General features: G+C 43.0%; 1 protein-coding gene across 1 annotated transcript in view; it reads right to left on the bottom strand.

The window, feature by feature from the left end:
• Positions 1–20,802, bottom strand: part of LOC122945418 (GPI inositol-deacylase-like) — a 657,393-nt gene that overhangs the window by 287,196 nt on the left and 349,395 nt on the right. Inside the window, exon 6 of the mRNA XM_044304488.1 lies at positions 15,955–16,007. Coding sequence (XP_044160423.1) covers positions 15,955–16,007 — 53 coding nt within the window. The remainder of the gene's footprint in view (positions 1–15,954; positions 16,008–20,802) is intronic.

Raw genomic sequence — 20,802 nt, 5'->3', positions numbered from 1 at the left:
CATAGCCCAGACATATGAAGAATACGGGAGATTTTTGTCACATGTACCACACAGCCAGTACTTGCCAGATATTATTGCAGCTCCTTTAATGTTGCTATAGGCCTCTTGGTAGCCTCCCAGACCAGTTTTCTTCTCGTCTTTTCATGAATTTTAGACTGACGTCCAGTTCTTGGTAATTTAATTGTTGTGCCATATTTTCTCCACTTGATGATGACTGTCTTCACTGTTTTCCATGGTGTATCTAATGCCTTGGAAATACTCTTCTCCTGACTGATACCTTTTAACAAGGAGATCCCTTTGATGTTTTGGAAGCTCTCTGTGGACCATGGCTTTTGCTGTGGGATGTGACTAAGAAAATTTCAGGAAAGACCAACTAGAGCAGCTGAACTTTATTTGGGGTTAATCAGAGGCACTTTAAATGATGGCAGGTGTATGCTGACTCCTATTTAACATGATTTTGAATGTGATTGCTTAATTCTGAGCTCAGCTACAGTTATAAGAGGCACACTTATGCAACCACACTTATGCAACCACATTATTTACCTTTTTTTCTTTTCTTTTCTTACCTCCACCTAAAAGATTTCAGTTTGTTTTTCGATTCAATAGTTTTTATTAAAGTTTTGCAGCTTACAAGAAACATGCCAGGCATACCCGGGAAGCACAGGTATAAGGAAGGAAACATAGTAACCAACATGAAAAGAACAAAAGTGGTGCAATTGGAGGGTATAATCTAATGGAATATGAATACCATGCCTGGAGAATTGGAGTATTAGCTTTACTAAAGGGGCGTTGCTGCCTAAACGATATAGTCAAGTGACAAACAAGTGGATTGAGACAAAATATCAGTAAGTAAGTGGCTCTGATCACTAAGGTCTGGAGAGGGCCTAAGGAAGGGAACAGTATGGGGAGGCCGACCAGTGGCACCAATTTTGTTGACAGCGGGTAAATCCACCATTACCCATAGAGAGAATCTTCTCATAGGAGTAAGTAATGTTAAGTGATGATATCAATTCGACAAGTTCAGGCGTATCAGAGGTTTTCCCATCTCCTAAGCAACAGTAATTTTGCTGTAACACAGAATATACATAACAAAGCCCGATAAGGGCCCGGCACCAGGTTGACCCCAATAAACAAAAGGACCAATTGTGGAGACCAATCTATCTCAGTCTTCAGAATCTGGCCCAACAGGTCTCGGCATGCGGACCAGTAAGGCCGAATGATTGGGCATTGCCATAGGATAAGGAATAGGTTTCCTTTACTCCTGCATCCCCTCCAACACTGATTAGAAAAAGAAGTGTACATGAGTGCCAATCTGTCTGGTGTGTAATACCAACGTAAGACTGTTTTTATCGCCAATTCTATATGGGATGTACTGTACATTTCAGATGTTAATGCATCACTCTGAGGGCACTGAGCCATTCTACCTCAGTGAAGGACATGTTCAAATCTTTTTCCCAACTAGTCATGAGGTGAGAATGTCTAAAATGGATCGGTTGGAAAATGAAGCTATACAGGGGCTTCAGACCTTTTAGGTTACTAGAAATATACATTTTAGCTAGGTTATCAATTTTTATCCCCGATGGTTGCAATCCCTGCAGCAGGTGGCGGATCTGGAGATATTTATAGAATTCCGCCACTGGGAGGGAAAATTGCTCACAGAGCAACTGAAACAGCCTCAATACACCCTGGTCAAACATGTCCCCAACTTTTTTGATACCTCCGTGAACCCACAGGGACAAATCAGAGTGCGGCAGTAGAGTCTGAAGGAGAGACATGGGTAAGGAGGCTTGGAAGCAAGAAGTATCAGCATTAGCTAGGGTGTGGTACTTGGTCCATGTGTTCAGGGACACCAGCAACATCGGACTCAGACGTTTAGGAAGGGGGAGCTGCCAAAATGCTAAGTGTAACAAATCTTTTATGGAGTATGGTGAGACCTGTGAGAGTTCTAGATGGACCCAAGGCAAATCTGTGGACGACTGTGCCCAACCCCGCAACATAGAAACCAGAGAGGCAATTTAATACAATTTCAGATCCGGTAATGCTAAACCCCCCCTATGTCGACCTCTGGTAATGATGTCGCGGACAACTCTGGGACGTTTCCCTTTCCAAATAAACGTAGAAAGTAGAGCTGTCACGGATGGTGATGCAGAAAACAAGAAGTAACAAATAAAGATCCGCCTGACTTGATCCCAAACTAAGGAACAAATGGGTGAGCCCTATAAAAGACCTAAAGCTATCCCTGACTGCTCAGCCCATGCAAAGATCTTTATGATAGAAAATTGCATGTCCACGTACCTAGACTGAGTGACACCTGCAAACCCTATAATAGAGAGGGGACACGACCACCAGCTCCCTGCACTTAATACGGAGGGAGTCAGGGTCACCTAGAATCAAGCAAACAGGAAAACACAAATACAGAAATAGACTTATCCGAGGAACCAGCCGTTGTTCCATCTAGCAGTGAACATAATCCAGGAAGTAGTATAAACTGCAAAGTGAGGCAGTATGGGAGGGGATATAAAGGGAGGCAATCACTGCTAATAGATGACAGCTGGGAGAGGGAGAAGAGATGTCAAAACAAAAGAACATCATGCAGGAGGTACTGAAGTACGTCTGTCAGAACTTCTCAGAGACCTGGCGGTGACAGTACCCCTCCCTCTACGAGTGGATTTCGGACACACAGAGCCCACCTTCTCAGGATGGGACCTATGGAATGCCCTGATAAGACGAGTAGCCTTAATCTCCGCCACTGGGACCCACATCCTCTCCTCAGGACCATAACCTCACAATAAACAAGGTACTGGAGAGAACCGCGGATAATACGAGAATCCACAATCCTAGAGACCTGAAATTCAAGATTACCATCAACCACAATCAGAGGAGGAAGCAAAGAGGAAGGTACATTGGGTTGGACATAAGGTTTTAATAGGGACTTGTGGAAAACATTATGGATCTTCCAAGTCTCAGGAAGACAAGACGGAAGGCAACGGGATTGATGACTGACCAGATTTTTAAGGCCCAATAAAATTAGGACCCAACTTCCAGGAGGGAACCTTAAACTTGATATTCTTAGTAGACAACCACACCAGATCACCAACATTCAGGTCCGGACCAGGCACACGTCTCTTATCTGCCACACGCTTTTATCTCTCACTCATGCTCTTTAGATTATCCAGAATCTTTTGCCAAATAGATGACAAAGACTAGGAGAATCTCTCCTCATCAAGTAAACCAGAAGACTCCTCTCCAGAGAATGTCCCAAACTGCGGATGAAACCCATTTGTACCAAAAAATGGTGACTTATCAGAGGACTCCTGATGACGGTTATTTAAAGCAAACTCAGCAAGGGACAAAAAAACACCAATCCTCCTGATTCTCCGCCACAAAACCGCGCTGATATGTCTCTAGATTCTGATTGACGCGCTCTGTCTGGCCATTCAACTGCAGGTGGAAAGCAGAAGAGTGACAACCCGAACCCCCAAGCGAGAACAGAAAGTCTTCCAGAATCTGGAAACAAACTGCATGCCCCTATCAGAGACTATGTCTGAAGGAATGCCATGCAATTTGCCAATGTGATCAACAAATGCTTGCGCCAGCATTTTAGCATTGGGCAACCCAGGAAAAGGAATAAAATGTGCCATTTTGCTAAAACGGTCCACCACCACCAGAATCACAGTCTTCCCCGAGGAACGAGGCAGGTCCGTAATGAAGTCCATGGAGAGATGTGTCCAAGGACGGGAAGGAATGGGTAACGGGAGCAGAGGACCTGATGGCCGTGAATGAGGGACTTTGGCACGAGCGCAGGTCTCGTAGGCTGCCACAAAACCCTGAACCGACTTACGAAGAGCCGGCCACCAGAATCTCCGAGCAATGAGATCCACTGTGGCTCTACCCCCTGGGTGCCCAGCAAGGACAGTATCGTGGTGCGTGGTGCTCCTTAAAAACCTTATGTCATAAAGCGAGAGGCACAAACAACCTCCCAGGAGGACAAAGATCAGGAGCTTCTGCCTGGGCTGCCAGAACCTCTGCCTTCAATTCAGGATAAAGAGCAGAGACAACCACCCCTTCAGCCAAAATGGGACCCGGGTCTTCAAAGTTCCCCCCTGCCGGAAAACAACGTGACAGGGCATCCGCCTTCACATTCTTAACCCCAGGGCGGAACGTGACAACAAAATTAAACCTTGAAAAGAACAAAGACCATCTGGCTTGTCTCGGGTTTAGAGGCTTGGCTGACTCCAAGTAGGCCTGATTCTTATGGTCGGTAAACACGGAAATAGGGTGTCTGGCTCCCTCTAGCCAATGGCGCCATTCCTCAAAAGCTAACTTGAAGGCCAACAACTCTTATCTACCACATCGTAATTTCTCTCTGCGGAGGAGAGTTTTTTCGAGAAAAAGGCACACGGTCGCCATTTGGCAGGAGAGGGACCCTGAGACAAGACCGCACCTACACCCACCTCAACAATGAAGGGTAGAGAGACATCAGGTTGTACCCAGATCGGAGCGGAAGCAACACTCACTTTGATACTAGAAAAGGCCTTACGCGCATATACCGACCAGGAGGAAAAATCTACCCCCTTTTTAGTCATATCAGTGAGTGGCTTAACAGAGGAATATTTCAAAATGAACTTTCTGTAATAATTGGTAAAACCCAAAAAAAACATCAGCGCCTTCTGATTCTCAGGAAGCTCCCAATCAAGCACAGCACGGAGCTTCTCAGGGTCCATGCGACAACCAGAAGCGGAGAGAAGAAAACCCAGAAATTGAATTTCTGGAACAGAGAACACACATTTTTCCAGTTTAGCGTACAATTTATTCTCCCGCAGAATGAGCAAAACCTGACGCAGGTGGTCCCTATGAATCTTGAAATCAGGAGAAAAAATCAAAATGTCATCTAGATACACTAGTACAAATTTCCCCATTAAGTGATAAAAAATGCTGTTCACAAAATGTTGGAAGACGGCTGGAGCATTCATCAAACCAAAAGGCATAACCAAATTCTCAAAATGGCCCTCAGGGGTATTGAAGGCAGTCTTCCATTCGTCCCCTTCTCTGACGCTGACCAGGTTGTATGCCCCTCTCAAATCCAACTTGGAAAAAACATTAGCCCCAACAATCTGGTTAAAGAGGTCCGGGATCAGAGGAAGCGGAAAAGGGTCATGAATTGTGATACTGTTCAGCTCCCTGAAATCCAGACATGGTCTTAAAGAACCATCTTTTTTCTTAACAAAAAAAAGAAAACAGAGGCAACAGGTGACTTTGAGGGTCGTGTGTGTCCCTTTCTCAGGCTCTCAGAGATATAAGTACGCATAGCGACCCTTTTCAAAAGTCACTCCAACCATTTATTTGCCTCGCTTGCCAATCAATGGTGGGGTTATATTTAGTGAGCCAGGGTAGCCCCACCAGAGGAGTAGGTAATCCGCTTAGGACGAAACATGACACATCCTCAACATGAGCATCACCCACAATCAAACGGATATTGTGAACTATGCCCTTTAATGATTTTTGAGAAAGTGGAGCGGAATCGATAGCAAAAACAGATATATCCTTTCTCAAAGTGCATACCTGGAAACCATGTGCTATAGCAAATTGATTATCAATGAGATAGACAGCTGCTCCACTATCTACAAAAATCTCACAAACAATATTCTTGCTCTCTAGTGCCACCCTGGCAGGTAGGACAAAACAGGAACTACAAGCAAACAGAAAACCTTCAATTTCCGCATCAACCTTGCCAATTGTAACAGATGGAATGTTTTTAGAGGACTTTTTTCTTTTTGTTTCTTTATTACCCTCAAAAAACTCCCTGAATCTCCTAGAGGGACAAACATTTGACAAATGATTTATACCTCCACAACAGAAACAAGCCCTCCTCTGAGAGCTGAATCCTCTATTGTTAGAGGCAAGCAACCCCAGCTGCATGGGCTCCTGCTCAGAGAGGATTGAGAGAGACTGAGGCTCCTTCACACTGAATGAGACCACCCCACTGTCCTTGGACTGAGTATGGCAGGAGGGAGTGATCTCTCCTCTCTCTCTAAGACGCCTGTCAATACGAACAGCCCGAGACAAGGCAGACTCCAAGGAGGTAGGTCTCTCATGAAAGGCAAATGCATCTTTCAATCCCCACCCTCCGCTCCTCATCACCAGAGGAATGGGGAAGTAGGCGAAAATGGAGTTTGCAAGCCTCTCTAAAACGAACAAAGTTCTCACTACCCCCGGAGAACGTATCCGGAAGCAAGATTTTAGGCTCAGAACAAATTCCATGAAGGCAAACAGAAACGGTCACCTGAAACTGAGAGACGGTTTTGCGGAGATCTGCTACCTCCAGTTAAAGACCCTGCATGTGGTCAATCAAGGCTAAAACCGGATTCATGCTTAAGATGGTTTTGGCGGTTTATAATGTCACGGATGGTGTTGCAGAAAACAAGAAGTAACAAATAAAGATCCGACTGACTTGATCCCAAACTAAGGAACAAATGGGTGAACCCTATAAAAGCCCTAGAGCTCTCCCTGACTGCTCAGCCCATGCAAAGATCTTTATGATAGAAAATTGCATGTCCACATACCTAGACTAAGTGACACCTGCAAACCCTATAATAGTGAGGGGACACGACCATCGGCTCCCTGCACTTAATACGGAGGGAAGGAACTTCTTTATTCGTCACCCATATGTGACGCGCGTCTCGGCACAGATATGTGCCTTTATCAAATAACAGGTGATGGTAGCTCAATCCCACATATACAATACACCATTTAAATGCACCTTTTGAATAACCCGCCCCCTAATCACGTGAGTGGTCATATGACTATAGTTGAAAGCATCCGCCCCCAGTCACATGACCAGTCACCTGATTGTGACATCATGTTGCTACGTGACACCAGTATAAACAAAACTCGATCTACAAAGAGATAGAACACGGCAGAGTATGTGTCTAAATTTATATATTACTATAGCGTCTGAGTAATCAGCGATCTATTATAGAACCGGATACAAACATATTGCAGTATATATGTTTTATCATCATACAGAGATCTATCCCATCAGCTATTTATCCCCAGGACTGTGACTGGGACGAGGGGACATCCTCTGCGCCTGGAGGAAAGAAGGTTTGTACACAAACATAGAAAAGGATTCTTTACGTAAGAGCAGTGAGACTCTGGAACTCTCTGCCTGAGGAGGTGGTGATGGGGAGTACAATAAAGGAATTCAAGAGGGGCCTGGACGTATTTCTGGAGCTTAATAATATTACAGGCTATAGGTATTAGAAAGGGGTCGTTGATCCAGGGAGTTATTCTGATTGCCTGATTGGAGTCGGGAAGGAATTTTTTATTCCCCTAAAGTGGAGAAAATTGGCTTCTACCTCACAAGGTTCTTCTTCTGCCTTCCTCTGGATCAACTTGCAGGATAACAGGCCGAACTGGATGGACAAATGTCTTTTTTCTGCCTTATGTACTATGTTACTATGTTACTGCTTTTATTCGACACATCCAGGGATGGTATTTTACAATCAGTGGTATTCTCTGTCCTTTCTCTGTCTTTTTTTGTTGTTCTGTGGGATTTTCTACCTTATTCCTCTGTTCCCGTAACAGCTGGGAGGGGTAACCTCTATCCACAAATTTTTGTGTCATTTCCTGCATCCTAATATTACATGTGTCTGAATCCATTACAATTTTAGCCACTCTTTTAAATTGCAAATATGGCAGTGATTTTTTTTACGGCTAGAGGGTGATTACTGTGGAATGATAACAGGTTATTTCTGTCAGTTTCTTTGACCTGTAAGGCTACTTTCACACTAGCGTTCAGAGCGGATCCGTTCTGAACGGATCCGCTCATATAATGCAGACGGTGGCTCCGTTCAGAACGGATCCGTGTGCATTATATTGTCAAAAAATGTCTAAGTGTGAAATTAGCTTGAACGGATCAGTCCAGACTTTTACATTGAAAGTCAATGGGGGACGGATCTGTTTGAAGATTGAGCCATATTGTGTCATCTTCATACGGATCCGTCCCCATTGTAAGTCTGGACGGATCTGCTTGCCTCCGCACGGCCAGGCGGACACCCGAACGCTGCAAGCAGCGTTCAGGTGTCCGCCTGCTGAGCAGAGCGGAGGCTGAACGCCGTCAGACTGATGCATTCTGAGCGGATCCGCGTCCACTCAGAATGCATTAGGGCTGGACGGAAGCGTTCGGGTCCGCTTGTGAGCCCCTTCAAACGGAGCTCACAAGCGGACAGCCGAACGCTAGTGTGAAAGTAGCCTAAGTCAGTTGTAATCCTGTTATTCATAACAGGATTACAATAACAGGATTACAACTGACTTACATGTCAAAGAAACTGACAGAAATAGCCTGTTATCATTCCACAGTTATCACCCTCTAGCCGTAAAAAAATCATTGCCATATTCGCAATTGAAAAGACACAGGAAATGACACAAAAATTTGTGGATAGAGGTTACCCCTCCCAGCTGTTACGGGAACAAAGGAATAAGGTAGAAAATCCCACAGAACAACAAAAAAAGACAGAGAAAGGACAGAGAGTACCACTGATTGTAAAATACCATCCCTGGATGGATCGAGTAAAAGCAGTGGTTAATAAACACTGGAATATCCTACAAAGATCATATCCCACAATCCAGGAATTTAGGGAATTACCTATGATGTGTTACAAACGTAATAAAAACATCAGAGACAAGATCATCTGGGCGGATATAGGTAGTGACAGGACATCTTTGCGACAGCTCGCTCTCTCTGCAGTCAGGAAGGGAACATTTCCCTGTCTGAACTGCGTCCATTGTTCAAGCGTTATAAAGGGCTCCAACATATCACACCCACACACAGGACAACAAATTCCAATTCGGGGTCACTTTACATGTGACAGCAGTTTTGTCATTTACTTACTAAAATGTCCATGTGGGTTGTGTTATGTTGGAGAGACAACAATGCGCAAAAAAGACCGAGTGGGGAAACACAAATCTACAATCATGAATGAGAATATTTTGTTACCTATCCCTCAGCATTTTATTGAGAAAAATCATCGCATCTCACAATTGCGTTTTCAAATTATAGAGGAAGGGACCCTACCTCGACGTGGAGGAAATCGGATCCAGATGCTCCACCAACGTGAAGCATATTGGATCCACCGGCTCGAGACGCTTGCCCCTAAAGGTCTAAACAAGGAATATTTATTGAACAGCTTCATTTGAATCAACTTGTGGAACGTATGATGATAAAAAATATATACTGCAATATGTTTGTATCCGGTTCTATAATAGATCGCTGATTACTCAGACGCTATAGTAATATATACATTTAGACACATACTCTGCCATGTTCTCTCTCTTTGTAGATCGAGTTTTGTTTATACTGGTGTCACGTAGCAACATGATGTCACAATCAGGTGACTGGTCATGTGACTGGGGGCGGATGCCTTCAACTATAGTCATATGACCACTCACGTGATTAGGGGGCGGGTTATTCAAAAGGTGTATTTAAATGGTGTATTGTATATGTGGGATTGAGCTACCATCACCTGTTATTTGATAAAGGCACATACCTGTGCCGAAACGCGCGTCACATATGGGAGGGAGTCAGTTTAAGGCATTACAGCAGGGAGGAAGAGTGCGTTAGGTTGGTACCTAGATACTTTGAGATTGCCAATCAAAGGCCCAAGTATTGTGTAGGACAGACACCAAGGCCTCTGGCATGTGGATGGGTAGGGCCTGTGCTTTGGAGGAGTTGAGGTTGTAATGAGAGTGGTGAGAGTGCTTCATATCGGGAGATTTTGTCCATCACTGCTACTAGGGACCTTTCAGGGTCAGTACGGGAGAGGAAAACGTTGTCTGCATAAAGGGAAATGACGTGGGAGCGGCCACCCACCCCAACCCCAGATATTCTGGTGTCCTGTCTAATTGCCTGAGCCAACGGCTCCATGGCTATTATAAAGATGAGAGGGGAAAGGGGGCACCCCTGTCTAGTGCCGTTAGTTAGTGCGAACACTTCTGACAAGGCTCCATTCTCAAATGTTCTAGCAGTGGGGTGCTATAGAGTGCTTTAATGGCAGTAAGAATGGGACCGTGGAATCCCATCTGTTGGAGCACAGAGAAGGCAAACGACCAATGGAGTCTGTCGAACACCTTCTCGGCATCCAGAGCTAGGGCCAGCATGGGAATCTTGTGAGTATGGACATGCTGGAAAATTCCCAACATACGTCTGGTGTTGTAGTAGGTATGACGGGTGGGGATGAAGCCGGCTTGATCTACATGTATAATGGATGGGAGAATTTTAGCTGGATGGGTGGTCAATAATTTTGCATATATTTTAACATCTTGGTTCAAAAGGGAAATGGGCCTAAAATATTGGGGTCTATCGGGGCATTTGCCAGGCTTGGGGAGGGTAATAAGGGCTTACATAGAATGTGTCGGCAGATAAGAACCATTTGGCCCATCTAGTCTGCCCAATATACCAAATACTATGGATAGCCCCTGGCCCTATCTTATATGAAGGATGGCCTTATGCCTATCCCATGCATGCTTAAACTCCTCCACTGTATTTGCAGCTACCACTTCTGCAGAAAGGCTATTCCATGCATCCACTACTCTCTCAGTAAAGTAATACTTCCTGATATTACTTTTAAACCTTAGCCCCTCTAATTTAAAACTATGTCCTCTTTTAGCAGTTTTTCTTCTTTTAAATATTCTCTCCTCTTTTACCTTGTTGATTCCCTTTATGTATTTAAAAGTTTCTATCATATCCCCTCTGTCTCGTCTTTCTTCCAAGCTATACATGTTAAGGTACTTTAATCTTTCCTGGTAAGTTTTATCCTGCAATCCATGTACCAGTTTAGTAGCTCTTCTCTCAACTCTCTCCAAAGTATCAATATCCTTCTGGAGATATGGTCTCCAGTACTGAGCACAATACTCCAAATGAGGTCTCACTAGTGCTCTGTAGAGCGGCATGAGCACCTCCCTCTTTCTACTTGTAGGTTTTGTAGGTTTTCAATGGGGAGAGAGCCAGAGGTAAGTGCAGATTGACAAAAAATCTTTTAGATAGGGGCAGAGGACCGGTTTATAATAGTGGTTGGCAAAGCCATCAGGGCCAGGGGCTTTATCCCAAGGTAGGTATGCAATCACTGCCTCCACTTCTTCTTGGGTGACCCGAGTGTTGAGTGCTTGAAATTGGAAACTCTCTAATGTGGGTAAATTCAAGGATCGTAAATAGGATTTGGTTAGTTACTCCAAATCCGCCAGGGCAGGGTTGGAGTCCTTTATTCAGTTTGTTTTTCAAACAGCTATATCTAAGCTATATTACAGCTATATGTATCTAAGCTATATGACAGCTATACAGATGTAGCACAAACTCTTAACTAAAATTTCTTAACTCATCGTGTCATCTTGAGACAAAATCCATTGTAAAGCAATTGTAGGTATTTGCTTAATGCGTTTAGTTTAGATAACATGGCTCATAAAGCATGTGTGTTAACTCTGCTACATCCGTATGTATCTAATGTGGGGAACCGTACTCACTTGACCAGTGTACAGAGGCAGGAACACCAAAACGTTCAACAAAAGTCCTTTTTATTTAGGCTTTTTCATCAAAAGTACAGCCAGTACATCGAGATCGCAGCCGGGTCAAACAGTTGTAGCACGCTCTGACAGTGTTACTTCACACTGACTGACACACCTAAGATCCAGCAGCAGGATTAAATGGGATCCCCGGACTGCAACAAGGGGAACAGGCATCCACCCAACACATTGCCTGTTCCCAGTAAAAGTCCGCCCTGAACTAGCTGAACCAGCTACACTATCTATTTTCTGTGTCCACCAGCTAACTTAGTGGACACCTAGACTAGGGCTTTTACTTGACCAAGGCCGGGCCCCTTGGTTGCACATTTATGGTAAGCAAGCCGCTTTAGAATGCTTCCTGCAACATTCTGGGTGGCACACATCTCCTCTCATAGATGACTCCTGTCACCGCCTCAAACTAAGCTATATGACAGCTATATTTATCTAAGCTTTATGACAGCTATATGTATCTAAGCTATATGTATCTAAGCTATATGACCGCTAGATGTATCTAAGCTATATGACAGCTATTTGTATCTAAGCTATATGACAGCTAAATGTATCTAAGCTATATGACAGCTATATCTATCTTAGGCTACTTTCACAATTGCGTTCGGTGCGGATCCATCTGGTATCTGCACAGATGGATCCGCACCTATAATACAAACGATGGTATCCGTTCAGAACGGATCCATCTGCATTATATTTCTGAAAAAAATCTAAGTCTAATTGTTAGTCAGACGGATCCATCCTGACTTTGCATTGAAAGTCAATGGGGGACGGATCCGTTTGAAATTGCACCATATTGTGTCAACGTCAAACGGATCCGTCCCCATTGACTTACATTGTAAGTCTGGACGGATACGTTTGGCTCTGCACGGCCAGGCGGACACCAAAACGCTGCAAGCAGCGTTTGGGTGTCCGCCTCCTGAGCGAAATGGAGGCGGAACGGAGCCAAACTGATGCATTCTGAGTTGATCCTTATCCACTCAGAATGCATTGGGGCTGTACGGATCAGTTCGGAGCCTTCAGACGTAACTCACAAGCAGAACCCCAAACGTAAGTGTGAAAGTAGCCTTAGCTATATGACAGCTATAACTATCTAAGCTATGACAACTATATCCATCCAAGCTATATGACAGCTATATGTATCCAAGCTATATGACAGCTATATGTATCCAAGCTATATGACAGCTATATGTATCCAAGCTATATGACAGCTATATGTATCTAAGCTATATCTATATCTAAGCTATATTTATCTAAGCTATAAATAAATAAAGCTGGGCCAGTGTACTGAAACAATTTAAAAAAGGGTTGTGTGGGGTGGAAAAGAGAAAAACACAATTCTGCCAATTTATTTGGGAGAGATGTTTATTTTTAAACAACACTCACTGTGTGCAAAAATGACATACATTTTTTTCTGGGTCACTGAGGCAGCTTAAGTATGGAGTTCCGGCCACCGAACAATAATCTATGCACACACTTACCGACCCTATCACTGCTTGGCATGACTAAGGAGAAGAAGACTGGCAGCATATCATCAGCACCTTGGGAGACATCATCAGGTGTTTTCTCAGCTTATAGTCAGTGAGTTCCAAACAAGAGCAGTCAGCCAAGAGGGCAAACTGAGCAGACAGCACCGAGTACCGCTCCTGTAATGAGCAGTTCCCCTCCTCCCTACAACTCTTGTCCTCCCTAGTGGCACCGCAGAAGGAAGCTTTTACTATAGGTCAGAGTGTTCTTCCCACTGCCCGGGGACTAAACAGCGGGCACACCATTGAATCTTTCCACCCCGCTGCCAGCACTGATAAGGATTGCGCATGTGCGATCCTTCACAGGAGCTGTGGCAGCCAGAGGAGAGAGAGAGGGGGGCAGGCACACAAGGCTCTGACGTTTTGTGTACAGAGCCGGGCCACTCCCTAAGGCAGGGAGAAGCCTGTACACGAGCCTGGTGGATGATGTCAGGGGTCAAGTGACCCGCATCGGCCATTCAGAAACACGGCAGGATAAATGATGTGAGTAAATTACAAATGTATTTTTAATAATGTTATAAGCCCCCGTAACATATATAGATATAACTCGGACAACACCTTTGATAAACTAAAAACTAATACCGTATATATAAATTAATACCCTAGATACACAACTAAACATGAATGTTTATCTGAACCTCATATCAATTAATAAATTGATTGCAACAATTGTAGCAATGCTGGCAACAATAGTACAGAATGTCATTGCACGTTTCCCTGAGCTACCAGAAATAGAATAGCGTTGACTTACTGAAAGAACGCTAATTACAAAAAATGGGTGAAGGGCCTGGCAGGAGCGCTACACTATGAATAGTTTCATTGAAAGATGGAATGCCCCCTGCCTTCACTCTTGCCTGCGTGCAAAAAAAAGTCCTATTAAAATGTGTCCCACATGTTTCCCTCTATCTTAACTTGATAAAAGGGTCTGTTCGCACTTGAAATGCAGTGATCAATAAAGCTTATATTTTTATATTATACTTACCATGTGTCAAATCTGTTGACAGTACCCAAGGAGCGGTTCCCTACATATTTCTTCTCTTCTTTTGATCATCTCGGAGATCACTCCAGCAGTGCAAGTCAGGAACCCAACCCCTGTTCGGGTTGTGAATATCAACATCAAGGCTAAAATAGCACATTACCTCTCATTGTATACCACTATTTTAAAGTGATACAACACACAAGGCGATGCTTCCTGTCTTTTTTTTCTTTTGTTAAAAAAACTAAAATCTTTTTATATTCGAATATATCTATTTACCTTATGTAATGCATGTAGGTAGGAACAAACATGGACAGCGAGTCGTGACCTAGAACCCAGCCTGCTTTCCCTACCTATGTGCAGTACAAGCCCTAGGTAGCAAGACTGCAACTGGTCGACAGCCCCTGCGTTACTTACATGCAGAGACAGACAAACACCAAGACACAAAACACAAAAACAGGGTTGTACGTAAATGGGTCAGAACCAGACGGACAACACAGTACCAAACAAGAGACAGAGAGTGGTCAGAAGACAAGACGGGGTCAGAGGAACCAACCAATAAGCACAGGAACCAGGAGCACAGCTAGTAAGTCATAGATTATCACTGGCACTGGTATATGACCAGGAAGTGGTTTAAATAGAGCAGGATCAGAACCGGATCAGTCATGACTCGGTGCTCCATTAGTCAGATACACTAGCACATAGGAATAGAGTATCTGAGCATTCAGCCTAGAGATGAGCAAATTTCATATTTTGAAATTTGTTTGCGATTTGTTTACTGTAAAAGCAGAATTGCATTATGGATTCCGTTACCACAGACCATAATGCAAATCTATGACGGAATGCATAACGGAATGCCTTTAAAGGTATTCCGTTATTCATTCTGTCATAATAGAAGTCTAAGGGCTGCATAACGGATCTGTCCCAGTTCCATTATGCAGAGGGGGACTAGCTAAACAAATTGAAAACAAATTTCAAAGGGGAAATTCGCTCATCTCTAATTTAGCCCAATGCTAGTCTCCTCCAACACATGCCTGCTGTGGGGAGAAACAGAGCATTGCATCCTGTTGCTAATAATGCTGTTGTGTCACCAGGAGGAATGGATTAGCAGCATTTCTCTCCCAGCGCAGACGCATGTGAATTTGTGACAATTTGTGAATTTCAGTCAGATTCTCTCTCAGGCTCTGTAAACCACTGAGGCAGTAAGAGGGGCTCCATCTATTTGGTAAGTTTCCAATCCCTGAGGGCAGATCCCGTCTCCATGGTGTTGTTGTAGATTTTGATAAATCAAATTACCGGTAACTGTAATTACCATTCTTCTTGCAACCCCCTTGAAAACCAGCATAAATTTGCCTATTGGCTTTTCAGTGGTCTAATTTATTTATTTTTTTCATTTTAAGGTTAATGTACTTGTGAGAGGCCTTGTTTTATGTGGAACTTGGTCTAATTTTTTGATACATGTAAGTTATTGATTAATCCCTCAATGACCTGCATTAAAGAGCCATACATTGCTTATATTTCCAAAGCGGTAGCTAATGAAGGCTTATTTGGCACCATTTTTGGGGTATGCATAACTTTATGTTTTATTTTGAGGGAGAGGGATTTAAATACAAAAAACAACTACTTTGCCATTTTTTATTTAAAAAAAATCATCATGCAGTATAAGGGACAAATTAACTTTTTTTTGTGGGTTAGTAACATTTTAGCCATACATAAAGACAGAGGTTTTCAAGAAAAGACAGCCCTTTTAAAAACTATAAAAATTAAGTTTTTAAAGAGGTATTTAATTTTTATTCAGTATAACCATTTAACTATTCAGCTGATCCTGTAATGCCAAATCATCAAATAAAGGTGTAATACTGATTTCCTAGAGAAGAGTGTACTTACCACACAATAGACAGGTGATCTGTTGATGCCCATGTTCTTGGAATGGCAGTACTCTATAAACAAAAAAATATCATCATATAGTAGTAGCAATAATTGTCGTCATAAGTTGTCGTCATAAGCTGTAGTCTGCTTTTGTCATTCAAGTTGATTAACAATGTAGGATCAACTATAAAAGCAACATCATCTCTCCCTATTGCAGAGGCAGAATGGCTGTAAAAAGACCAACTTCCCTCTCATCTGCCGGTCCTGTTACTCTTAAAGGATCTGCAAAGATACAGTCACGTGTTGTGATCTGTGCAGGTCCTGAAGCCAGTGGAGAGAACTGCAAAGATCCACAGAAGAGAATGTGACCCATTTTGTTTAAGGCTCCATTCACACATCCGCAATTCCGTTCCGCATTTTGCGGAACGGAATTGCGGACCCATTCATTTTTATGGGGCCGCACAATGTGTGAATGGATCCTAACTGTCAGGGGTCCAGCATTTGTTTAGAGGGTTTGGTCTTGGCCTGTATTTATTTTGGGGATCTCATCTGGAGTCTTATTAGTTTAAAGGATAGGGACACCTTTAAACCACACAGGAGCGCGCACAGCTGCCATTCTGCTTGAAACGCCCAACATCGGTGGCTGACCGTTTAACACTTTCCATGCCGCTGTCCTTAGAGACCGCTCTACGGAGCGACTAAGCATCAGGCCACTGCTCTAATGTGGCCCGATGCTTGAAGGGTAATTTGAGGGAGTTCTTTCCCCCATCAGGCCGTTGCGCTGCTGTGGCAATGTCACAATGGTTACCATGGCAACCAAACACCTTCAAAGGCATCTGGCTTGCTATGGTACAGCTGAGCCTGATCAGGCTAAGTGTACATGCAAATATACTGCAGTACACTATACAGTGTACTGCAGTGTATTGTAGAGGCATCAGACCCACTGGATCTTCAAGAACCAAGTGTCCAAAAAGTGGGGGAAAAAGTAAAAAGAAGAAGCTTAAACAAAAATGTAAAAAATAAAAAACACTAAACACGTTTGGTATTGCCTCATCCGTAATGACCTGATCTATAAAAGGATCACGTACTTAAACACTCGGAGAGCGCCATAAAAAAACATGAATAAAAACTATGATGGAATTGCAATTTTGCCCACCGCACTTCCTAAAAAATAGTATAAAAAGTGATCAAAAGAGTCATATGTACACCAAAATAGAATCAATCAAACCATCATCTCATCAAACAAAACAATGAGCCACTACAAAAGACAATTGCCCCAAAAATAAAAAAGATACAGCTTTCAGAAAATGGAAACACTAAAACAGGATTTATTTATTTTTAAAAAATGCTCTTTATTGTGTAAAACCAAAATATATATATTAAAAAAACAGACATATTAGGTATCGCCGCGTCTGTAACAACCTGCTCTATAAAAATATCACATGAGCTAACCGGTCTGGTGAACGCCCAAGAAAATAAAATAAAATAAAAACTGTGCCAAAAAAAGCTATTTTTTCTCTCACCTTACATCCCGCAAAAAATGAGACTCTACCTAAGACAATCACCCCCAAAAAAATATGGAGACACAAAAACATGATTTTTAAAAAAAAATGCTTTTATTGTGTAAAATAAAATTTCAAAAATGCACATATTAGGTATCGCAGTGTCCCTAATGATGTGACCTATAAAAATATCATGTGATCCAACCTGTCTGGTGAACGGCGTAAAAATATAAAATGAAGAATGTGCCAAAAAAAAGCCTTTTCATCACCTTACATCACAAAAAGTATAATACCAAGTGTTCAAAAAGTCATATGTGCCCCAAAATGGTACCAATCAGTCATCTCATCCCGCAAAAAATGGGCCTCTAACTACAAAAATTATTTTATTGTCCAAAACCAAAATTAAAAAAATAAATAGACATATTACATACACACACGCACAACTACGTCTAGCAAATGATTTATATACTGCAGAAGTAACCCTAATAGATATTTATGACAATGACAGCACAGCAGGCCAAATATAAATATGGAGGTTGCAGGTCAATCGATCCAGCAACAAATCCAGGACTATATATATATATATATAATAATTTAATAATAAAAAAAAAATGGCAGCATAAGTTATGGTCAGTAGTAGCGGAATCGATAACTAAATTCTTAGATGACCTGAACATTAGACGCTGAACTTGAAACACTAGTCGCAACAATTTAGCTCATAGGTTGAAAAAAAGCTCTGTGAATGAGTCGAAAACATTGCAACAAGGGTGAATAAAGTGTTTGAGAATGTGGATGTTTTTTTCTTTACATTACAAATATACACTCACCTAAAGAATTATTAAGAACACCATACTAATACGGTGGACCCCCTTTTGCCTTCAGAACTGCCTTAATTCTACGTGGCACTGATTCAACAAGGTGCTGATAGCATTCTTTATAAATGTTGTTCCATATTGATAAGATAGCATCTTGCAGTTGATGGAGATTTGAGGGATGCACATCCAGGGCATGAAGCTCCCGTTCCACCACATCCCAAAGATCAGCACACCAAAAAGACAGGGAAAAGGAATGCTGGCTAGAAAAACATACCAAAGAGCCTCATGGCAATAACGCCCCAAACAAAGTACAAGAGAGGCAATTGTGGAAATATTGAGGTCCGGTGAAAGAACAAAATAAGCATACCTTGAATGGTGTATCGAACTCTCGGCCGACTCCTGAACCAACGCAGTTTCGCCTGTAAGCCTGCTGATAGCTGTGCAGCTATTATCTATGTAACAGGATATGGGGGCAGCTTTGTGGAGCAGAGCTTTGCTGGTGCATGTGAAATCAACAGAAACACCCACACAGGCTCAGGAGACATCAGAACAGTGAGTGAATCTCATATAAGAGTATTTCTGAGTGCATGTGAAGCAAAGATGATCCCAGTAAACAAACAAGTGCAATTTTATTATGTGCTGCATTACGGTAGTTAGATATGGGGTTATTGATTTTAAGTGCACAAAGGTGTCACAAGTCTTTAAAGGGGTTGTCCGCTTTTTACTATTGATGACCTATCCTCAGGATAGAACATCAATATCAGATCGTCAGGGGTCCGACTCCCAACAACCCTGTTGATCAGCTGTTTGAAGAGAAGGCAGCGCTTATACGAAAGTGGTCTTCTCTGCTCCGTTTACGTGCTTGCTGCAGCAATTTCAGTGGTGAGCAGGTGTAAATTACAAGTATGGCATCCCCATTCACTTCTATGGGATGGATCCGTCTGTTCAAGGGAATACAAAGGAGTCATCACATAGTAATGAATGGGAACACCATAGTAGTAATTACACCTGCTCACCACTGCAATTGCTGCTGTGAGCAGGTAAACAGAGCAGAGAAGACAGCACTCTGTCACTCAGATGTCTGATATTGATGACCCATATTGAGGATAGGTCATCAATAGTTAAAAGCGGACAACCTCTTTAAGGGGTCTGATAAGGGTGTCACGGCGCACTGTGATAAATACACTCCACACTGAACACAGAAGGGAAGGAAAGCGGTATTAGGCCTGGAACCTAGGGAAATGGCCACATCTAGTGAGTCCCTACGCCAAGACCTGACTGCTATCAGTATGAAGAGACCTTGATGGTAGGAATGTTCATACGCAGGAACCTAAGCCCTATATAACCCTAACAGGGCCCTGGAGATAGTGTCAGGACACGGATGACATATTCATTCCCAGAAAAAGGAATAGGAAACCCACTCAGGCCTAATATCAGCAGGTCGGGAAAAACAACAAACAAAGAAGATAAACGTAACTTCAAGAAGTATGCGGACGAGCAGGACCTCAGAGAGAACCAAAGCCAGGACTTCCACAAACAAGGAGCTATCACCGCATAGCATGATGGGTGAGGCCAGACTAAATAGAGGAGAAGGAATGACCACTTAGGCTACAACTGAGACAAGAGGTGTGGTCATAACCAGCAACAACACACAAGAGTGAAACCAGAGAGGCAGTCAGATCACATCACGTGCAGCTAGTCTCCTCGAAATTCTTGTCCCTGTCACAGGCAGGACCATGAAATTACCCCTCCTTCTACGGGTGGCCTCCGGACACCCAGGACCGTCTTTATCCGGATGAGCCCTGTGAAAAGCTTTTCACAAGACGATTAACATTAACATCGGCTGCTGGAACCCACATCCTCTCCTCTGGTCCATAACCCTTCCAGTGGACGAGATACTAGAGGGATCTATGGAGAATTCGGGAGTCCACTATCTTGGCTATTTGAAATTCTAGATTACTATCCACCATGACAGGCGCGGGAGGCAAAGAGGATGGTTCAGCAGGTTCAACATATCTCCAACAACGACTTATGGAACACATTATGAATATTCAAAGCCTGAGGGATTTCAAAACGAAAGGCTCTCAGGTCCAGACCACTCATACGTCTCTTGTCAGCCATATATTTATACTTATTGCCCATTTTTTTAGATTATTTTGAATCCTCCGCCAAATTGATGACAAAGAAGAGGAAAATTGTTCCTCTTCCAATATACCAGAAGTTTCTGTACCAGAAAATGTGCCAGATTGCAGGTGGAACCAATATTCCCCCAAAAACGGGGCTTATCAGTGGACTCCTGTCCGGTTATTTATGGCAAAATTCGGCTAAAGACAAAAATGAAGACTACTCCTCCTGGTTCTCCGAGACAAAACATCTCAAATAAGTCTCCAGATTCTGGTTAGTGTGTTCAGTCTGTTCGTTCGACTGAGGATGAAAGGCCGAAGAGAAGGACAATTGTACCCTCAGACGAGTACAGAACGCCTTCCAGAATTTGAAAACAAACTGAGTCCACCTATTAGACACCGCATCAGAAGGAATACCACGTAATT

This window comes from Bufo gargarizans, chromosome 8 (assembly GCF_014858855.1).
Source record: "Bufo gargarizans isolate SCDJY-AF-19 chromosome 8, ASM1485885v1, whole genome shotgun sequence".
NCBI classification, from domain to species: Eukaryota; Metazoa; Chordata; class Amphibia; order Anura; family Bufonidae; genus Bufo; species Bufo gargarizans.
This window is presented reverse-complemented; position numbering and strand designations above follow the sequence as displayed.